The 21,000-nt window shown below is 48.7% G+C and overlaps 2 protein-coding genes and 1 long non-coding RNA gene across 4 annotated transcripts; 2 read left to right on the top strand and 1 right to left on the bottom strand.

Moving 5' to 3' along the window:
* Positions 1-51: 51 nt before the first annotated feature.
* PRKAG1 (protein kinase AMP-activated non-catalytic subunit gamma 1) lies at positions 52-13,688 on the top strand. 2 transcript variants are annotated; one of them, XM_067009227.1, is made up of 13 exons: positions 61-165; positions 4,121-4,169; positions 8,967-9,149; positions 10,678-10,787; positions 10,986-11,067; positions 11,166-11,224; positions 11,373-11,418; positions 11,521-11,575; positions 11,842-11,968; positions 12,077-12,242; positions 12,401-12,438; positions 12,707-12,853; positions 12,988-13,688. In XM_067009227.1, the coding sequence occupies exons 4-13, from the start codon at positions 10,716-10,718 to the stop codon at positions 13,090-13,092; spliced, it is 897 nt and encodes a 298-aa protein (XP_066865328.1). In that variant the 5' UTR covers positions 61-165; positions 4,121-4,169; positions 8,967-9,149; positions 10,678-10,715; the 3' UTR covers positions 13,093-13,688. The 2 variants fall into 2 exon arrangements, with proteins under 2 accessions (XP_058936625.1, XP_066865328.1); XM_059080642.2 differs by lacking the exon at positions 8,967-9,149 and having other exon boundaries at positions 52-165.
* On the bottom strand, positions 481-18,581 carry LOC136792267 (uncharacterized). Its single transcript, XR_010835804.1, has 3 exons — positions 17,244-18,581; positions 11,832-12,041; positions 481-4,580 (listed from the first exon to the last, which is right to left on the bottom strand). It is a non-coding gene; the product is annotated as an uncharacterized lncRNA (long non-coding RNA).
* Positions 16,635-20,686, top strand: DDN (dendrin). The gene is made up of 2 exons (XM_059080607.2): positions 16,635-16,860; positions 17,268-20,686. The coding sequence occupies exons 1-2, from the start codon at positions 16,652-16,654 to the stop codon at positions 19,093-19,095; spliced, it is 2,037 nt and encodes a 678-aa protein (XP_058936590.1). The 5' UTR covers positions 16,635-16,651; the 3' UTR covers positions 19,096-20,686.
* The last annotated feature ends 314 nt before the right edge of the window (positions 20,687-21,000 follow it).

Genomic DNA, 21,000 nt, shown 5'->3' with positions numbered 1-21,000 from the left:
CGGAAGGGTCAGCTCCCCGCCTTCCGCCCTTGGCTTGCGTCAGTCCTGACGTAGGCGGAAGTGGCGTCGCGGTACCGGACGTGGGGCGGGACCTTCCCCGCCTCCCGCCCTGGGCAAGCTTCCTAAAGCGAGAGAACCTAGCCGGCGTCTGTCGCAATGGAGGCGGTGAGGAGCGCGGGAGGGCTGCGGGAGGGCGCTGTGGAGCTTGAGACCCCCGTCAGGGGAAGGGGAGGCCGGGGCCGGCGCTGGTGCCCAGTAAACCAGAAGCAGGGTGTCCTATCCCGTGACCGTGCCCCTCCGCTCCTTCGCTGAGTGCATCTCCTAGGACTGGGCCGCGCCCGTGCCTGCCTTCGGTCCGTGGTACTTTTAGCCCGAGCGGGCAGTGACTCCTAGCTCCCTCATTGGAACCTATGCACGCCTTGGCGATGTCGGGCCTCCTTTCCTTTTAGCGCCTCGAGCACTTCAGAGGTTTGCCTGAGAGAGAAGGGTTGTGAGCCAGCTTTCCTGGGTGAAGCAGGGGGTTCCGAGGGACCCCCGCTTGCAGGTAGCACCTGGTCCCCAGTTGTGTGAGTGTGATTCATGCAGTCCTTGGCAGGAGGGACGTCTGAAAGACTTTTATACTGCATTGAGGTGTCCAGCGAGGTAACATATCCTTAATGAGACTGAAAAGTGGGGTTTCCCCGAAGGAGGGACTCTTTCAGTGTTAGAGGCCACTGTGTCCCTGATCTAGTTTAGGTCACGCCCTGCTCTGCGATTCTAAGCAGGTGTGTTGGCATAGCTCCTTCTTGGCAGGCAGGCATTGACGGATTGTGGCAGGTTCCTGTCATCCAGAGTTGCTGCAGATTGCCTACTACCTGTTTGGACCCATCCTCTCTCTCAGGAGCCTTTGTCTAGTACTCTGGAACCCTTCCCATTCACTTCCCTCCATGTCTCCTTTGTCAGGCAGAGTAACTCTAACTACCTTGGTTTTTATCATCTGCTACTGTAGTTGTGTGAGGGCTGCAGGTTCACCTTTCTTTGGATCAGTTACATGCCCAGGGTCATTCCCTTACTGTACCCTTTGTTTGCCTGCAGAGAGGTTATGTCCCTAAGGTTATAAAGAAGAAACCAGACCAAAGTGGTAAAATGATTTGCAGCTGGTCACCCAGGCAAGGGAGTAAGTTCTTACAGATTAAGAGAATTTTGAGCAAGAATAAAAGGTCTGATTTCATTAAATTCAAAATAACATTTTTTTTACCTACTTATAAATGTATTATGGTTTACAAAGCATTTTAATATAGGTTTTCTAATTTAGCCCTCATACTTTATGTACTGGATTAGGTTTTTGGAATAGAAATAGTTTTGAAAAGAAAAAAAGGGGGAGTTCCCTGGCGGTCCAGTGGTTAGGACTCAGCCTTGTCACTGCCAGCCCTGGGTTTGATCCCTGGTGAGGGGACTAAGATACCGCAGGCCACGCGTCTTGGCCAATAAATAAATAAGTTAATTGAATAAAATAAAGAAAAAAGAAAACTCCTGCTTTGAAAATGCTTAGCCTAACTGGAGTGGGGGTGAGGGCAAGTCAGTGACAGCTGTTATTTAAGGTAGACTGTAATAAATGCTAGCATCAGGATGCAGATAAAGGACTGTGGCAGCATAGAGGAGGGAGAAATTGCTGTCAGCCCACGAGAGGGCATTGCAGGTTGAGAGAACAGTGTGAGCAAGGGCATAGAAACTGGGGCATGTAGAGATTAATTGGGGTGAGCCAGTGGCTTGATGTTGCTGGAGCTTTGGATTTTGGTCACAGTTGGAGAAATGACTGGAAAATGGAAAAGTAGGCTGGGGTCAGGTTGAAGATATTGCATACCACATTAAGTTTGAACTTTGTTTTGTAAGAAGAGGACCCAAGGAAGATTCATGAGCAAGGTAGTGAGTGTACTTTAGGAATATTCCTAACGGCTTTCTGTAAATGGATGAAGCTGCTTCAGAAAGTAGTGAGTTCTTGGTTGCTGGAGTTTAAAGTCCCTTCCAAACCTGAGATGCTTGGTGAGAGAACTTGGTGACAGCATGAAAGACAAATTGAAGAGGAAATAGACTTCCTCTTCTCTAAACTGGCAGGGAGACCAGCTTAGAGAATGCTATAGAAGTGGGATGTAAAAGGCTGAGTTAAAGCTGTGAAAGTGGAAAGGAGAGAGATGGCTTAGAGGCATTTCTAACATAGCAGCTTAGCTGATAGATGTTAAGGACAAGTTTAGGTCATGCCCTGCTCTGTCATTCTAAGCAGACATGTTGGCATAACTCGTTCTTGGAGGAATCAAGACCACAGTTCTAGGCATCAGGGAAGACAGCAATGCAAAAACAAAGGTGGGACCCACAGTAAGAATAATAGGATTGGCGGGACAGATGCTGTTCTGTTTTGTATTGAAGCATTTGAGGAGTCTCTGTGACATCTGTGGTGGTCCAGCAAACAACTGAAAATGTGGATCAGGAGTTTGGAAGAAATTGTGAGTCTATGTGTCAGATCTAGGGTGTGTCTCTGAAAATAGTATTTTGCACAAGTGCCCTATGTTATTAAATGTAGAGAGAGTGGACATAATTACCCCACTCCTGTGTGGAGAAACAGGCAGGAAGATAAAGTCATATTCAATTGTGTCTGACTCTCTTTATGTAGGCATCTGTGTCTCTGTTTAGCTGTATGTCTCTTTTCTCTCTCTGTAACTTAATCTTAGGTCTCTCTGTTCATATCAGTGTGTATCATTATCAGTTTGAGAGTTAAAAAACAAAACAGTTGAGAGTTATATGCAAACCCCCATGCTAGGTGGTATGAGGGAGTGATACAAAGAAGTATATGATAGTTCCAGGCTTCCAGGAATTTACAGTCTGTTTGGATAGATAACGAACAAAATAACTGTAGCACAGTGCAGTAAATAAGTATCATACGCTGGGTACAATAATTTCTACAGAAGTAGCTGTTTCTGTGTCTTTGTATAGATCTTTATAAGACTGCTTTACTGCTAAACAGACCTCTTTCCCACTTAGAAGTGATGAGGCTGTTGTTCCGATAGTTTTGCCAAAATGCCAGGCCATGCTGATAGCCTTATGCTGCCCAGACAGAAGAGAGGGAGATTATCCCCTGCCCACACCCTGGCCCATTAGAGGAGGGAAGTTTAGGGTTGTCCTGCCAACTTGACCCTGTTTACCAGCCAACCTCCCAGGTTCAAGCCAAGGCCTTTAACTCCATGTTACTACAGCAGCTGTGGAGGTGAAGTATGACTTTAAGTTAGTTTGGGGATATTACCCAGACAGAGCAAAATAGAGCCAAAACTGTTGATTCCAGCCGACAAAAATTATCATGATCTCTCCTGGGTTCCTAGATAACAATGAAATTTCCAAATGTTCCCACTTAAGGGAGCACAGAGGTGGTTCTGAAGGTTTCTCTATATTCAGAGCACTTTCTAATCTCAGACTGTCATGAACAAGGAGACTTGGAAAACCAGCACCCTCTGGGCTGTATCAGCCTTTGACTCACAAGGGTGCTGAGAGGACTCAGTTCCCTAGTTTCAGAACATTTATCCTTCTTATCTACCCCTCAGTCATTCAAACTTTGACTCTCCCTGGTAGTCAGCTGCTGGGATCCTCCCCAGATGTGGCCCCCTCTCATGGTAAGGGGTACGTCAGTGACTCAGGCACCCACAACTACGCTTAGTGACTGTTTTGGGGAAAGCAGTATTGTCTCTCTGGCTTCCATATTTTTATAAAATAGGTCTGTGAGAGCCTTGTGGGGCCAACCTTAAGCTCATATTTTCTAGTCTCAGCTTTTAAGACCTAATGTTTCATTAGGCAAGGTAGTATATAAGGGCATGAGCTTTGGAACAGCACAGATATGTATTCAAATCCCCATTCCACCCTTTGCCAGCCATGTGACATTGGGCAGGTTGCTTAATATTTTTTGAACCTAAGTTTCCTAATCTGTGAAAATGAGGCTAATAATAGTATTCACCTCAGGGTTATTATAAAGATTAAATGAGATAATATTTCTGAAGGACAAGGAAGTCATTAGTTAACCAGCCCTTTCCCTAATGTTGCTAGGTTCAAATGGATGGAGCCTAAGAGAGGCTGAATCTTTGTTCCTCTGTCTCTCCAGGTCACTTCTTCAGATAACTACTCAGCTCTGGAAAATGAACATCCTCAAGGTAAGTTTACTGAAGAAAGGAAACTGGTATGAAAACCAGTTTCATACCAGTAGCCCAATCCTAATTTGTCTTCAGCAGTGCTTTTGAATTTCTCCCAGAGTCCTCCCTGGGAAGATCAAAGCTGGGCCGGATAATGTGCCAAACCACATAAATCAGGCACAATGATTTGGCAAGATCACCTAGGAATAAATCTTGGGCGGGGTGAGGATGATTAATATCTTCAGTTGTCAAACCACTTGAGAGAAACTTTTGAGGTACAGGGAAAGCTTCCATAGGCAACTCTGGGCTGACTAACCATGGTTTAGATGTCTCTGGTAGGGACTTCCCTGGTGGTCCAGTGATTAAGACTCTGTGCTTCCAATGCAGAGGGTGCAGGTTCCATCCCTGGTTGGGGAACTAAGGTCCCACATGCTGTGCGGCCAAAAAAGAAAGAATAGTGAATGAATAAATGAGTTGATACTGCAAAAAAAAAAAAAAAAAAAAAAAAAAGTCCCTGGTATGTTCTGAGTAGCCCAGAAACAAAGCCACTAGGATTTTATCATACAGCAATCTCACTAAAACCACTGGGTATACACAAGAAATTATAGAAAGGACTTGAAACCCTTAGAACTAATCTAGAAATAGAGGCACTAAACACTAAAATTCAGGGCACTGGAGAAGGCAATTCCAGCCTGCCCAAATACTTGGTTAGAATGGAATGGTCCAACCCTAGGTCATCTAGAAAGAAGCAAAATTTATAGGCATCTCTGGTAAAGAATTTTGCCCAGGAACACTCCTAGTCTTCCTAGGCCATGTTTATGGCATTAGGAGTACACACTTTCTCAGAGGATTGAAATATGGGATGAGATCCTAGGACATATTATTAAAGGTCCGTGAGTTCTCCACAAGAATTTTTTTAAATGTTCTGTTTTCATGTTGTTGGTATCCAAAAAAGTTAATATAGTCATATTTTGAATTACCAAGATGATTCTTCATAATTGAGTACTGACCCATGATATCAGTGCTTGTTTTGTGTTTCTGAGTACATTCTCATTAGCACCAACTGAGGCAGGGGTAAGAAACTCAAATTGTCTCCACGGATCAAGCAGTGACGTGAGCTGCGTGTGACTACAATAACCTGTAGATCTCGTTGCATCTAAAAGGAGGCAGCAACTATCCAGGTCTGGTCAATTGTTACTATTCGGGAATTCACAACCTACTTTTGTCAGATCTTCTGATTATGAAAAGAAACTGAGAGTTTGGATTTTTATGTAAATCTCCAGATTTTTTTAATTGGGTAACTGATTTAAATTATTTTAAAAATCCTGGGAAAACCAAGTCAAATATGTTTGTAGGCCTGTAGCCTGGAATGATAGTATTTAACTATCACTGTAGCATGTCTTAAACTGGTGTCAAAAGACATGTTCTTGGGAGTCTGTGAGTTTTCAAATTTGAGGAACAATGGTGGCCTTCCAGATAAAGATGGTGGATTGAATACATGCATCTATTTTCACTCCTTCACAAAAAGCCACTAAAACCATGAAGGAATTTTTTTAAAAAGGTACATAACCACCAGAATAGGGAGAACAAGAGAGGAGATAATAACAATGAATTTTTGGAAGCTGGAAAGCAGACAGAAGTGTGGTAAGTGACTTAGCAGACCTGAGAAAACTGAATTATAAACTAGCAGTGAGGAAAGCCCAAAAGCATTGAAGGTCTAAGAAGCAGTCAGATCCCAAGACTCCCTACCCCACTGAGTGCAGCTGGGAAGCTCCCATCCCAACTTTGGCAAAGACTGGAGGTATGGAAAGGGGCACCGGCCCAGTTGAAGGCAGAGGTACTGTGCTGAAAACAGGAGCATGAAGTGAACTATACTGGATGCTGAGACCCCAGCCCTTTTCCCCCATTCGGTCTTCAGAGTGCTAATAGAAAAGACTTCATCTTCCAAGCACAAAATTGCATGAATAATCCTTCTCTTCAGAATCCCATTGAGGGGAAAGCCCTAAAAATGTAAGTATTGAGTGTTCCCCATCTAAATGGTTCACTGTCAACAAGGTTCATTTACAGACATAGAGCTTCTAATCAGCTTTAAATACTCCACTCTTAAAATATGGTTTGAATCCTCCTTTAAACCAAGGATTACCAGACATCTAAAGAAAGCCTGTAACATGAAAAAAGTGATCCAGACCTGCCCCCCACAAATGGAGAAAAACAAACAGGAAAAAAAGGAAACAGAAGGGGAAAGTCAATGCATAGAGAAGAGAACTTTAAAAATTAGCGTTAATGGGGCTTCCCTGGTGGCACAGTGATTGAGAGTCCGCCTGCCGGTGCCTGGGTGACACGGGTTCGATCCCTGGTCCGGTAAGATCCCACATGCCGCGGAGCAGATAAGCCCATGCGCCACAACTACTGAGCCTGCGCTCTAGAGCCTGTGAGCCACAACCACTGAGCCGGCGCGCCGCAACTACTGAAGCCCGCGTGCCTAGAGCCCATGCTTCACAACAAGAGAAGCCACTACAATGAGAAGCCCATGCACCGTAATGAAGAGTAGCCCTTGCTCACCACAACTAGAGAAAGCCCGCACACAGCAACAAAGACCCAATGCAGCCCAAAATAAATAAATTTATTTAAAATAAATTTTAAAAATTAACATTAATGCATACTCAGATAAAGAATATTTCCACCATGAAACAAGTATAGAAAGTAATTTTTTAAAGAAAAGCAGTTTTCAGAAAACAAAAAAGGAGCTCTTGGAAATTAAAAATATAATAGCAAAAATTTTAAACTTAAGCAGGAGGTGTGGAAAATCAAGTTGAAGAAATCTCTCATAAAGTAGAATTAAAAATCAAAGAAGTAGACTCACAGACATAGAAAACAAACTTATGGGTACCAAAGAAGAAAGGAGGGCGATAAATTAGGAGTATGGGATTAACAGATATAACTACTATATATAAAATAGATAAACAACAAAGTCCTACTGTATAGCACAAGGAACTGTATTCAATATCTTGTAATAAACTATAATGGAAAAGAAAAAATCAAAGAAGAGGAAAGTAGGAGAGAAAAGATACAGTAGTTAGTACCTCCTTATCCTCGGGGAATACATTCCAGGACTCCCAGTGGATTCCTGAAACCGCAGATACTATGAAACCCTGTATATATTATGTTTTTTCCTATACATACATATATAACCTATGAAAGTTTAATTTACAAATTAGGCACAGTAAGAGATTAACAAGAGTAACTAATAATAAAATAGAACAGTTATAACATATATTAAGAGTTACGTGAATGGGGTCAGTCGGTCTGTCTGCCTCTAAATACCTTATTGTACAAATTTAATGCCTTTTCCATCTTGACTAAGCCCTTATCACACACTGACCCCATAACTTTTGCAGTTGGAGGTGCAACAGCAAAACTAGCATGAATTCCTTTCTCATTCTTCACAGTTTCACAGATAGAAGATTCATTGTTTTCTTTTTTTAATCAGTGAATTGTGTTTATGCTGATTCTTTTTTTTTTTAATTTAACATTTTATCTTTATTTATTTATTTTTGGCTGCATTGGGTCTTCGTTGCTGCATGCAGGCTTTCTCTAGTTGCGGCGAGTGGGGGCTACTCTTTGTTGCAGTATGCGGGCTTCTCATTGCAGTGGTTTGTCTTGGTGCTGAGCACAGGCTCTAGGCGTGCAGGCTTCAGTAGTTGCGTGCATGGGCTCAGTAGTTGTGGCTCACAGGCTTAGTTGCTCCGTGGCATGCGGGATCTTCCCAGACCAGGGATTGAACCCATGTCCCTGCCTTGGCAGACGGATTCTTAACCACTGCGCCACCAGGGAAGTCCAGAAGGTTCATTCTTATCATAGTTCTCAGCATATGATTTTTTTTCTTTCCCTTATTAAGTCAAGAACTTTCACCTTTTCACTTCTAGGAAGCACTTTGGGGCTTCAGTTTTACATATCCGAATTGCCAGCATCACTATTCTTGTGCTCTGTGGCCATTGTTAAGTAAAATAAGGGTTACTTGAACACAAACACTGTGATACAGCGACAGTCAATCTGATAACTGAGAGGGCTACTAAGTGACTAACGGGCGGGATATGCTGGACAAAGGGACGATTGACGCCCAGGGCTGGAACTGAGCTTAATGGCAAGAGATTTCATCATGTTGCTCAGAATGCCGTGCAATTTAAAACTTATGAATTGTTTATTTCTGGAATTTTCCATTTAATATTCAGACTAGAGTTGACCACGGGTAACTGAGACCGTGGAAAGTGAAACCTTGGATAAGGGGGAGGCTACTGTATTTTAAAAACAACAACAACAACAAAAACAAACCTTAAAGGGTCAATTTTGGAAGTCCAATATCTAAATAATAGGAGTTACAGAAAGAGAAAAATGACAACACAGAGGGAAGGAAACAATCAAGGAAGTAATTCAAAAACATTTCCTGGAACTGAAGAACATTAGTTTTCATGTTGAAAGGACTCATTGAATATTCAGCACAATGGGTGAAATTGTCCCACCCAAAGCACAATCATCATGAGATTTCAGAACACTAGGAACAAAGAGAAGATCCTGAGTTTCCAAAGAGGAAAAAAACAAGTCACATACAAAGAATCAGAATTGCCTGGGACTCCGGACTCTCAACAACACCAGAAGCTGGAAGGCAATGAAGCAGTGCCTTCAATATTCTGCAGAAAAATAAATTCCAACCTAGAATTCTGTATCCAGCCAAATTATAATTCAAAGATGAGGGTAAAATAAAGATATCTGCAGGCTACAAGGTCTCAAAAAATTTACTTCCCATGCACCCTTTCTCAGGAAGCTACTGGAAGATGTGCTCCATCAAAACAAGGGAGTAATCAAAAAAGATGAAAACATGGGATACAGGACACAGGAGTGCCAGTACAGGAGATTCGTGAAAGGGCTCCCCTGGATGGTGATGAAGGAAGATCTAAGGATGACAGCAGTGCACACCAGGCACACCAGCCCAGATCTGAGCAGGTCAGAAGGCTCCAGAGAGACTTCTTTGGGTAGTTTAAATTGTTAGACTATCTCATGCTTCTGAACTTCTTGAAAGGAGATTTAAAAATTGGTAAAGAGCTTGGGGATTGAATTAGTTATAAGTACTGTGCATAGAGAACTAAGCAAACAAAAAGACAAGACAGTTATTAACTCCAAGGAAAACAAAAAGTTGTGAAAGAAAAAAAAAATCAGACTTTACTACTTGACTTAGCTCTGAATAATGAATATTTAGTCAAAATTATTTAAATACTGATGTAACCAACCTTACAGTTTAACTTCTGGGAGAATGGAGTGATGGGAGGTGCATGTTTATAATGGGGTCCTGGTAGGAAAGAGAATTGAAAATTCTCATCTTCCTTGCATGATAATAGATAATGCCTCTCATCTTCCTTGCATGATAATAGTTAATGCCTAAAAGTGAATTTTAAAAGTAGCAATATAAGCATGTTATTTATAGACAGAAATAAGTACCAAAATACTCAGCTAAAAGAGGTCTCATCTGTGGGTGGGGTAGTACAAGGAGGTGGGTGTTAGGGACTGCAGTTTTTCTTAACAAAATTTGTAGAACTATATGACTCTGTAAACTGTGTACCTGTATAACTTTGGTAAAAAATTAAAAACAAACAACTGGCATAGGATTTAAGAGTGTGAACTTTGGAATCAGGTAGATCCGTGTTTGAGTCTTTCTTGTTACTAGTGGTATGACCTTGAGCAGTTTTGTTTGTTTGTTTGTTTTTGCTGCTTTCCATCTGTTTTCTCAGCTGAAAAATGAGGGCAATATTTATTTGCCTTGCAGATTAAATGGTGTAATATTTTTAAGTACACATAGCATACTATGTAGCACATTTGGGCTGTTATTTTGGGGCTTGCTTCTCTAGTTGAGAGCAAGCAGTTAAAATCAGGAGAATGGAAAGGTAAACCCAGCCAGGGTCTCTCATTTGTCTAGAGTAGGTGGGATGATTTCTGATTCACAGGGTCATCCCAAGATGGACTCTCAGGTTGTTTTGGGCCAGGTTGATTGAGCACTGGGCTTTAACTTAGTGTTGTTCTGAAGTGGCCCAACTTGGACCATGACTTTCTCATCTGTGGGTCTTAGAAGAATTTTAAGAAGTTTACTTGGATTTTAAGAAGCTTAATTACATCTTAATTGAGAAAAGAGAACAAGTGAAAATGTGCTTTAATACATGAAAAGGAAAATGAGTTAAAGATGAGAAAAAAAGCTTTTAGACTAGAATAGGTTAGTGAAAGTATTACAGACTTTGTTTATGTCAGCCATCTTTTGGCTATGGAGCCAATAGATATAGTTCTGCCTGTGGGTGGGGTTGGATGAAATGGTTTCTAAGGGGTTTATCCAGGTTTTGTGGGAACAATAGGAACGAAACAGAATAGGGGGCCTTATAAAATCATGCTGTAAATATCTGAGCAACTACAATACTTTTATTTTCTGCCTCTTTTGATTGTGAGTTGTTGCATGGAAGGAAGCTACTAACTATCCCACCCTATGCAGAGACTCCAGAATCCAACAATAGCGTGTATACTTCCTTCATGAAGTCTCATCGCTGCTATGACCTGATTCCCACAAGCTCAAAATTGGTCGTATTTGATACTTCCCTTCAGGTAGGTGAAATCCTCTTTTCCCTCCCCCTTCCTTGGAGCCTCTGGTTCAGTACCTCTCATCCTACTTCATCCCAAGGGTAATACCCTTGTCCTTCTATGGGGTTAGGCTCATGTTTTCCCCAGCATACCCAATTCCTATTCTTTTAAAGTCCTGCCCCCTGGGAATTTTCCTTTGTGACTGTTACTCTTTCACCACAGGTGAAGAAAGCTTTCTTTGCTTTGGTGACTAATGGTGTCCGAGCTGCCCCTTTGTGGGATAGTAAGAAGCAAAGTTTTGTGGGTAAGCAGAAGTTGTTGGAACACAGTTTTACTGGCATCTTGTGCTGGGCAGGGAGAGAAGCTTTGAGCAGTGCTGAGGGCTCTTATCTTGGCCTCTAGGCATGCTGACCATCACTGATTTCATCAATATTCTGCACCGCTACTATAAATCAGCCCTGGTAAGGAGCCTTAGCTCAAAACCACTTAGACCAAAACCACTTTCCCTGCCCAGAGTCCCTCATTCTCATTTCCTTTCTTCCAAACAAACTACAAGGGGTTAATGAAGCAGGGAGATCAAGTCTCAAGTTCTGTTGCTTCTGCTTTCAGGTACAGATCTATGAGCTGGAAGAACACAAGATAGAAACTTGGAGAGGTATGTAGAGAACTGGGGGTTGTAAAAGGATAAAGGGATGGAAAGTTTCTTGGGAAACAGTTTTTCATGGTGGTATTTTGTGAACCTCCCTTTTCCCTTCAGAGGTGTACCTACAGGACTCCTTTAAACCACTTGTCTGCATTTCTCCTAATGCCAGGTGAGTTCCAGCTAACCATTTGTCCAGAGGGGAAAGAGCCTTGCCATCATCATAGCTAAGGCCCTAGATACCCAAATAAGGACGGATGGACACACACACACACACACACACACACACACACACACACACACACACACGTGTCTAGTCTGAACACTGCTCCTCTCCCCCAACCACCTGTTTATAAACAAACTCTAAGGAGTTATTTAACCACCCTCAGGCCCAGCCCAGCACTGTGGAACTTATCATTATCCCCTACCTTCCCACAGCTTGTTTGATGCTGTCTCTTCATTAATTCGAAACAAGATCCACAGGCTGCCAGTTATTGACCCGGAATCAGGCAACACCTTGTACATCCTCACCCACAAGCGCATCCTCAAATTCCTCAAGTTGTTTGTAAGTGCTCCTCACCCCAGTTTTTACTTCTTACATACTTGTCGGAGGGGTAGCCAAAGGTGGTTTGAGGGGCCTTGAAAAAAATCAAGATGATGGTTATTTCCTCAGATCACTGAGTTCCCCAAGCCAGAGTTCATGTCTAAGTCTCTGGAAGAGCTACAGATTGGCACCTATGCTAACATTGCTATGGTCCGCACTACTACCCCCGTCTATGTGGCTCTGGGCATCTTTGTACAGCACCGAGTCTCAGCCCTGCCAGTGGTGGATGAGAAAGGTGAGAGATTGGGCAAAAGGAGAGGGAGGGCTCCAGGGAAGCCAGGGAGGCTGTGGGAAAATCTGCTGTTCCCTCAGCTCAGCCCGGAGGGTGATTCTATAGGCAGGGGGAGCCTTGGATGCCAGATCCTCCTTGCTGAGCTGCCTCTGTCCCCCTAGGGCGTGTGGTGGACATCTACTCCAAGTTTGATGTTATCGTGAGTGATTGTGGAGGTGCTGGGAGGCAGGGAAAGGGGTGGGGTGTTGGATGTGGAGAGGGAGAAGAAGAGAGTCTCTTCTGGGACCTGAGGGTTTTAGAAGCTTCCAAGCTCTCAAATCCTATTTGAAAAGGAATTGAATGAGCTGGGTGTGGCTTGTGGGCATGGCTGACAGCTACCCTAAATCACTCTGGTGAGGTTGGGTGGGCTCTGAGTTTGCGGGCTGGCTCCCTTGCTTCCCTGCATGAATGTTTCTCTCTTTCCCCAGAATCTGGCAGCAGAAAAGACCTACAACAACCTAGATGTGTCAGTGACCAAAGCCCTGCAACATAGATCACATCACTTTGAGGGTGTCCTCAAGTGCTACCTGCATGAGACTCTGGAAACCATCATCAACAGGCTGGTAGAAGCAGAGGTAGGGGAGCCAGCAACCCAGAAGGTGCTGGGGTAGCAGCTTTGGTTTGGCATGGAGGGCAGGGGCTGAAGGGCTCACCTTAACTGAGGCTGGCACTAAACATCCCTTTCTCCCTTCCTTATTGCTCTGTGCAGGTTCACCGACTTGTAGTGGTGGATGAGAATGATGTGGTCAAGGGAATTGTATCACTGTCTGACATCTTGCAGGCCCTGGTGCTCACAGGCGGAGAGAAGCCCTGAGCCGGGGGAAGGGGTCATGCAGCACCAGGGGTTATGCCCCACTCACTGCCTGCCCAAAGCTCTGGGAACCAGAGACGAGAACTTTAGAGAATTGTGACTCTGACCCCTGCCCAGGAGCCCCCTACCCTTCCACATGGGAGTGAGGGAAGCTGTGGGGGAGGAAGGAGAATGGATTTTTAGCTGTCCTTATCCTCACCCTTGAGGAAAACTTTCAGCCTAGTTCCTGTCCACTTAGACATAGCCCCCTTTCTGTGCTCCTCAGGCAAATTCTGATCTCTGAGAGATCCCCAGACCTCACCCAGCCTTTGCCTCTATCTCTGTTCCTGACTCCACCCTAAGATAATGGACACAACAAAACTCTTCATAAAGATATTTTTATTCATCCTGTTTCATGGTGTATGGCGGAGGCTGAGTCCATTTAGTGGCATTTCTTCCCATAATGGGAATGGGGAGGATCATGGGGAGGAGGGCCTTTGGGTTCCTGTGCTGTATGCATATGAAGGGAGATGAGACTTAGGTGGAGGGGGAGGCAGAGTGGTTAGCTGAGGTTATTGCTTTTTGTGGCAAACCTAATTAAAATGACAGGAGCCTCTTCATGGTATTTCAGTGTTTGATTTTTGTAGTTGATAGACACTACTACTCCAACCTTCCTACTTCATATGGCTTCTTCAGCTCATCATTAATTAACAACGATAATAGCACACACACACATATATAAAGCTGTGTGCCAGGCACTATTCTTAGTGCTTTACATGTATTACTTCAACTAATCCTCAGAACAATAGTAGATACTATTTCAGTTTTACAGATTTTTTTTTCTTTTAACTGAGGCACAGAGAGGCCAAGTAACTAGCCTAGGGCCACACCATTAATAAAAAGTAGAGCTAGGATTTGAGCTGAAACAGTCTTGCTTTAGAGCTCATGCAGTTCACCACTACACTAGATTTACTGCCTTTCTAATTCTCTGTTCGTAAATATTCCCCACCCTACTCCCTGCAGTCTCCTTATCACCTCACTTTCTCCTCTGCCTGGACCATAGCTAGCACCCAAGGAAAATCTCATAACAGACTGAGGATCTCCTTTAGGTAGGCAGAGAGACCTGCCACTATCAACTTAGAGAAGGTGGGACTCTTTGGATTTTGCTGAGCTGGCACTGTCTTTGAACTCAACAAATCCCTTTCTTCCAAGGTAGACATGAGCTGGACAGTGGGGGGTGGGGAGCAGCAGGATTATGGTCACCCCATCAGACCCTTTCCCTGTGCTGAAACCATGTGGACCAAAACAGTAGTCAGCACCGAGCACTATAAGGACTGCTAGATTGTTGGCTATGAACCAAATTCTGGCTACCATCTCACCACTGCCTTACAGGTATGATAACCATTTCCTATCCAAGGTTTGAAAGAATTTCAGAGTAACTCCTGTGTGTATCCCTACCCACACTGTGCCTAAGAACTCGGATGAACCCAGCCATACCATGCTGGTTCCTCCAAACCAGGCTTCTTGATGGAACACAGAGAAGCATTAGGGCACTGGTCAGAGGTCAAGCTTTCAGTGCTGCATCATGGTTTTGAAGAAGCCACTGCTTCTGCATTCACCCCTTCACAGCTCTCATAGCACATTCCCAGACTTGAGGGAGGGAGACTTCCAAGTTATTAGAATTAGGGTATGTTTGTGTGGGCGTGGGTGAATGATGGAAAGGACAGATGTCTCCTTATGTCACATTCCATCATGTCTAGGGAGGAGGCAAGGACTTTTAAAGCCTTAGGGCTCTGTTGGGACCTGGGTGGAAGGAAGCACCTTCAAGCAAAGAGACATCGGTGCACCTGGTAGGTGTAAAGTGGGGTCGACTGGATGGGATAGGGGATGTTTGGGTTCTCTCTAAAGGTCCATGTTAGGGAGCAGGAGGCCTGGGTTTTGTTTCTCTGGTTCTCAGTAAGTCAGTCTCTGTCCTAAAACAACCCTCCTGGCTCATCACCTTAAAAGGAAGGGTCTGTGCCCAAGGGCTGCATATACTTTGGTGGAAAACAAATTGGGATCTGCGTCTCCCGTTGCCCCCTAAAACCCAACCAGTCAGTCTCAAGAGTCTGAGGATGGAGCAGAAAGAAAGACAAGGGACAAAATCTGGGAGCCTCATAGCCTTCTATTCTTACCTATTCCTCTCAGGAGAGGCGAATTATCCCTTTTTCAGGAACCATTGCCATACACACTCTTTTCTCCCACCTCCCCGCACCCCTCCTCTCCTCTGGAACTGCTGCCATGGTTGCCAGGCATGGTTGCTAAGTCTCTGCATGGAAGGGTTGGCGTGGGCTGTGCTGCCACTAACATTACCATGGTGAATCAGGGGACACCTGGTATAGGCTTGGGGGAGGGATCATGTAGATGTAAGCAACAACCCTCCTGGGACAGAATGAGCCTAAAAGGTGATGGTCTTGAGCATCACTTCAGGTCCGGGTTGAGTCAGCCAGGCATTGTGGTAGTGGTGATGGAGAGATCTACACTGGGAAATAGGGGCCACTTTTATCATTTCAGTTGCTAGGGGATTAGTTTTGCCAAGGGAGCACGCCATTCCTCCTCTATACCCTCTGAGAGGGTGCAAGTGGGTACGCACCCTAGTCCTCCACAAAGCTGAGCAGAGCTCAGGCTGAGAACACTATGACCCCCCAAATCCAGGCTTCTGGACTGGGGGAGAGAGCCTGCCTCAGGGAGAGGGCTCCACGGGTGCCCAAGGACAAACATCTTAGAATGAGAGTGTGGGCAGCTTCGATGGCTAAGACAGACTCCTGTCCTGCTGCACCAGCAGCCCTGAGCACAGCACTGAGAGGGTAAGGAGTTAAGGGTGTGTGTGTGTGGCGGGGGGGTGGTGGGGTGGTGACCCTTTTTGAGCTTGGAGGCAGCTCTCCCCCAGAGTCGCACAAAGGCTGCGTGAAAGCCACCGCCTCCTCCCTCCACCGCGTGGAAGCTGGTTACTCATCTCCTTTCTGCGCCCGAACGCCACTGTCGCTAAAAATAACCCCCCCAGCCGTGGGCCAGCCCCTCCTGCACCCCAGCCCCATGGAAACCAGCAGAGAGTGGCAGGCGGAGACCTTGCGTTCCATGCCCATCACCTCCCTGTCGGAGAAAACAAAGTCCGAGGCAGGAAGTCAGGGGCAGAACGCTGCTGGTCAGGCACCCTGACATGCAGGAGGATGAAGGGTTAAAACGGCGGGAAGGTTGAAGAAATGGGGGCGGGGGTGCAGGCGCTGTCAGCTTGGCAAGAATAAGAAATCCCCTGCCCACTCGTGCAGGTCCCATCAGGCTTGGGGGACAAGAGCAGTGGGAAGGGGCGCCCAATCCCAGGCCCCAGGAGGCGGTCGTGCACGTGGGGGAGGTAGCAGCGCGGAGCCGTCCGCGCCGTGTCACATGCGCGCGCACACACACAGACAGGCACACACGTGTGCCTGGGTATATATAGTCCCCAGTCGCTGGGCCCGCCGCTCTGCAGTGGGCGCCGGCTCCCCGGGCTGGGAGGGGGCTTTTGGGGCGGGTGGGAGGGTGGGGGGCCGGGGTGGGGTGGGGCAGGATGCTGGATGGCCAGCTATTCTCCGAGGGGCCCGATAGCCCCCGGGAACTCCAGGATGCGGAGTCTGGCAGCTGCCTCTGGGTGCAGAAATCAAAGCTGCTGGTGATCGAAGTGAAGACTATTTCCTGTCATTATAGTCGCCGCGCCCCTCCTCGACAGCTCATGGACTTCCAGGCCAGCCACTGGGCCCGCGGGCCCCAGAGCCGCACGTGAGTGAAGGAGGGGTAAGGGGAAGAGAGTGCTGGGGCAGGGATTGGGGTCCGGACCTTCCCGTGGGCACCAGCCAGGGCTGCGGTTCCCCCTTCTCTTTCCCACGCCTCCCCCCACCCCATCCCGAGGGCTGGGACTTGACTCATCCCGTTTGTTTGGGGGGACAGGAGTGGGCGTGAGAAAGGTTAGATGAGATGGGGCAGACGCTGTTAAAGTGTGTATGGAGAGATGGTGAGGAGTCCCGCTTCGACTTCAACCCTAACATATACGCACGTGCACACGCGCACACACTCACACACTCCCCTCCACAAGGCGGCCCCAAGTGGTCTGCAGCGCTCCCAGCTCCCCGGACCTCGGCTCCCTTCCCCCACAAACTGCTCACCTGGGTTCCTGCTCATTGTCCCAGGTGTGGGCCGCGCCCGGGATCCCCTGAGCCGCCGCCCCGCCGGCCCTGGGCCTCCAGGGTGCTGCAGGAGGCGACCAACTGGCGGGCGGGGCCCCCGGCCGAGGCCCGAGCCCGGGAGCAAGAGAAAAGGAAAGCGGCATCGCAGGAGCGGGAGGCCAAGGAGACTGAGCGAAAAAGGCGCAAGGCTGGTGGGGCCCGAAGGAGTCCTCCTGGTCGGCCCCGCCCGGAGCCTCGGAACGCCCCTCGGGTGGCCCAGCCTGCAGGGCTCCCAGCTCCCTCACGGCCGGAGCGCCTGGGGTCCGTGGGGCGACCGCCCCGTCCATCCGCGCAGCCGCAGAGCAATCCAGGGGCGGCGTGGGCGGGGCCCTGGGGAGGTCGGCGGCCAGGGCCCCCCAGCTACGAAGCTCACCTGCTGCTGAGAGGTGCTGCCGGAATGGCCCCGCGACGCCGCTGGGACCGGCCGCCACCCTACGTGGCTCCACCCTCTTACGAAGGCCCCCACAGGACCCTGGGGACTAAGCGAGGACCCGAGCCCTCGCAGGCGCCCGCCTCTTCAACCCCTGCTCCGACCAGGACAGAGGGAGGGTGCACAAAGAAGAGGCTAGATCCTCGGATCTACCGGGACGTCCTAGGGGCCTGGGGTCTCCGTCAGGGCCGGGGTCTCCTGGGGGGATCCCCAGGCTGTGGAACAGCCAGGCCAAGGCTGGAGTCCGGTAAGGCGGCCGCGGAGAGAAGCCTGAGGCTGGCTGCTGCTGGCCTGAAGAGTGGTAGCGACGGCCATCCCCAAGCCAAAACTGCTGGGAACCCAGGCACGGAGACAGTTCTTGCGGGGTCTGCACCTGCCACTCCCAGCCCCCCGCGTCCTGCTCCCAGGTCCAGGCCCCATCCCAAGGGCTCCGGGGAAGGGAGAGAACAGAGCTGGCTCCCCAAGTGTTGGATGCCCTCCGTTAAAAAGCAGCCGCCCCGACATAGCCAGACCCTCCCCAGACCCTGGGCTCCGGGAGGCACGGGATGGAGCGAGTCCCTGGGTCATAGAGAGGAGGCAGGACCCGAGACCTTGGAGGGTTGGAAGGCGACCCGCCGCCCCCACACCCTGCCCCGAGGTTCCCGTGGCCCGGCTCGTGGGGAAGGCGTCTTTGTCATTGACGCCACTTGCGTGGTGATACGGTCCCAGTATGTTCCGACCCCTCGAACCCAGCATGTGCAGCTTTTGCCCGCTGGGGTGCCGCGCCTTGTGGGGAATGCCCCCACCCAACTGAAGGCCGACAAGGAGGAGGGAGAGGGGGCCGCGGTCCTTCCTTCCCCTTGCCGAAAGCTGCTGTTGAGCAGTCGCCCTTCACAGCAGCCCGGTGGGGGACGTGGGCTCGAAGCTGACGGCGGGAAGTCCGCGGACTCCTCACTGGAGGAGCGCGCCTCCCGCATCTTGGGGCTCCCGGTTGGCGAAGTAAACCTGCAGGATGCCCCCACGCAGCCAGGTAGCCCAGAGCACTCAGCCTTAGGCCCAGCGGCTTCGGGAGGCGCGCGCAGTGCCGAGGGCTCGGAGGAAGTGGCGGCGGTCCCGCGGCGCGCAGGCCGGGGCTGGGCGCGGACCCCGGGGCCCTATGCCGGGGCCCTGCGGGAAGCCGTGTCCCGCATCCGCCGCCACACCGCCCCGGACTCCGACTCCGACGAAGCTGCGGAGCTCAGCGTCCATAGCAGCTCTTCTGATGGAAGCGACACAGAAGCTTCGGGCGCCTCCTGGCGGAACGAGCGGACCGGGCCCCCGGAAGGCGGGAAGGCCGCCGAGCTGAGCGACAATATCCAAGAGATTCTAGATGTCATCAGCTGAACCGAGGAGGTCCTCTTCAGGGGCGAGGGACACTAAGGGGTCCCCACAGGGAAATAGGGAGCGACAGTGAGAGGCCCTTTATTGTATTTGTGTCCCCTTTCTTCCTCACAGACTTCCTTGTACCTCTTACCCGTTCCCATACTCAAAATAGAAGGTGCACAGATGAAAGGAAAGGAAGCATATGTCAATTCATGATTTTTTTTTTCAGGAGAGATGAGGGTGCGCAGTAGACTTTAACATTTGCTCCATTCAGGGCACTCGGGTAAGGTCTTCAGCAGGGGCCGACGCACTAGGCATGGAGCTGAGCAGAGAGGCCTAGCCAGGATAAGACAGGAGGACAGGAATGGGATAGGGCAACTTCAGGGCAGGGCCTCTGGGCAGGAGGGGGAAAGTGATGGAGAGGCTTCGGACTGAGGTGACCAGGTGATGGAGAGGCCCTTGGCAGAAGAGGAGGGGCTCTTGGCAGAAGCCACCAGCAAAGCAGGAAGAGGACTCACTTTGGTGTCACAGGTTTTGGCTTCCAATCCCAACTCTGACACTGGTTTGCTGGGTGACCTTAGGCAAGTCGCCTCCCCTCTCCAGGCCCTGTAATATGTAAAACAAGGGAGTTCTAAGGTCCATCCCTGATGTTTTGGAGTCCTTGGGGAGGCGTTTATCTACTCCTCCCCTCCACAAGCCAAGACAGTTAGGAATAAGTGAACAGAGTCTGAGGGTCCCTGGGTGGCTTCTTTGACACCTGCATTCACTCTCAATTCAAGAGACTGTGCAGTGTTTGCAGAAGAGCCGAGTAAGTGGGCAAGGGCTCCTATTCCAGTCTCAGGTTTAGGCGTAGGATCCCCAAGGCAGTGCAGGGTGGTGACCTTGTCACTGTCCCTGGCTTGTGGTGGTCTGAGCTGAGCAGCTTGGGACTTTTTTAGGCCTTCCCCTTTTCCTCCTCCCCAGTGTTCCTTAGTGATGCTCTGAATAGTTACCACGATTTCCCACTCAGGTGGTATCGCGCATCTGAAAGAACCCTGAGAATGTCTTGCATGTCTGCCTCTTCCAGAAACCAGCCAGGGAAGGAAGAGGGAGGCTGGTCCCCAAAAGCCTGTAGGTGTGGGGTGTGATACTCGCTGTAGCCACTACGGGGCGCGCGCAGGTCGCGGATTTCCCTGGTAGCTAGTCCGCGAGTCCCTCCAACCCCGGCGCTGCCAGTAATCAACTGCTCCCTAGTTACTGCGCGCGTGTCCCCCGCCTTGCTGTCTCCAGTCTTGCGAGATCGGGAGCAGGCCTCTGGCCTTGCAGACCTCTGGAGCGCGCGGAGCCCCTCTTTGTACTATCCACACCAAACGGCTTGGGACCCAGACACTGAAGTATTTTTTTTTTCTTCGATCTCGGGCACCTCTTCTGTCTCCTATTTACTAGCCATGTGAACTTGGCCAAATCACTTCACCTCCCTGAGCCTCAGTTTCCTCATCCGTCAAATGGGGGTTTATAAACACCTACCTCGCAGGGTTGTTGTGAGGACTTAATGCGATAATGTATGTAAAGCGCCTTGCACAGTGCCTGGTAGACAGTAGGCGCTCAATAAATCTAAGCTTCCCTTTGTCCAGCCTTGGCATCTTCTTCCTTTCACCTACCCATTCCCCATAGTGTTCCTTCCCCACGGCTCCTGCGCTCCTTCCCGCCTGGTGGGCGGTGGAGGAGACTCCTTTATTGGATGGAAACTCCCTGCCCACCCCTGTCTCCCCCAGGCGGACTCTCTGTTCCTTGCCCCCCACCCCACCCCCGCTGGCTCTTCCCATTGCCCCGATGCCCTCCCCCCACCCCCCATTCCGGGCAAGGGCTGAGTCAGCCTGGGTAAATTTAGCCGCCGACTCTGGCAGGCGCGGGGGCTTCGCTCAGACTCAGTCTCGAGTCCTGGCC

The sequence above is a fragment of the Kogia breviceps genome, chromosome 12, assembly GCF_026419965.1.
Source record: "Kogia breviceps isolate mKogBre1 chromosome 12, mKogBre1 haplotype 1, whole genome shotgun sequence".
Taxonomy (NCBI): domain Eukaryota; kingdom Metazoa; phylum Chordata; class Mammalia; order Artiodactyla; family Physeteridae; genus Kogia; species Kogia breviceps.
This window is presented reverse-complemented; position numbering and strand designations above follow the sequence as displayed.

What these genes read in the sequence shown, in the direction of transcription:
- DDN (XM_059080607.2), top strand. Translation starts at nt 16,652, where the DNA reads ATGCTGGATGGCCAGCTATTCTCCGAGGGGCCCGATAGCCCCCGGGAA. An exon ending in CGCGGGCCCCAGAGCCGCAC is followed by an intron (nt 16,861 to 17,267) that starts GTGAGTGAAGGA and finishes TCATTGTCCCAG; the next exon opens with GTGTGGGCCGCGCCCGGGAT.
- PRKAG1 (XM_059080642.2), top strand. An exon ending in GGAAAATGAACATCCTCAAG is followed by an intron (nt 4,170 to 10,677) that starts GTAAGTTTACTG and finishes CACCCTATGCAG; the next exon opens with AGACTCCAGAATCCAACAAT. An exon ending in CAAGATAGAAACTTGGAGAG is followed by an intron (nt 11,419 to 11,520) that starts GTATGTAGAGAA and finishes TTTTCCCTTCAG; the next exon opens with AGGTGTACCTACAGGACTCC.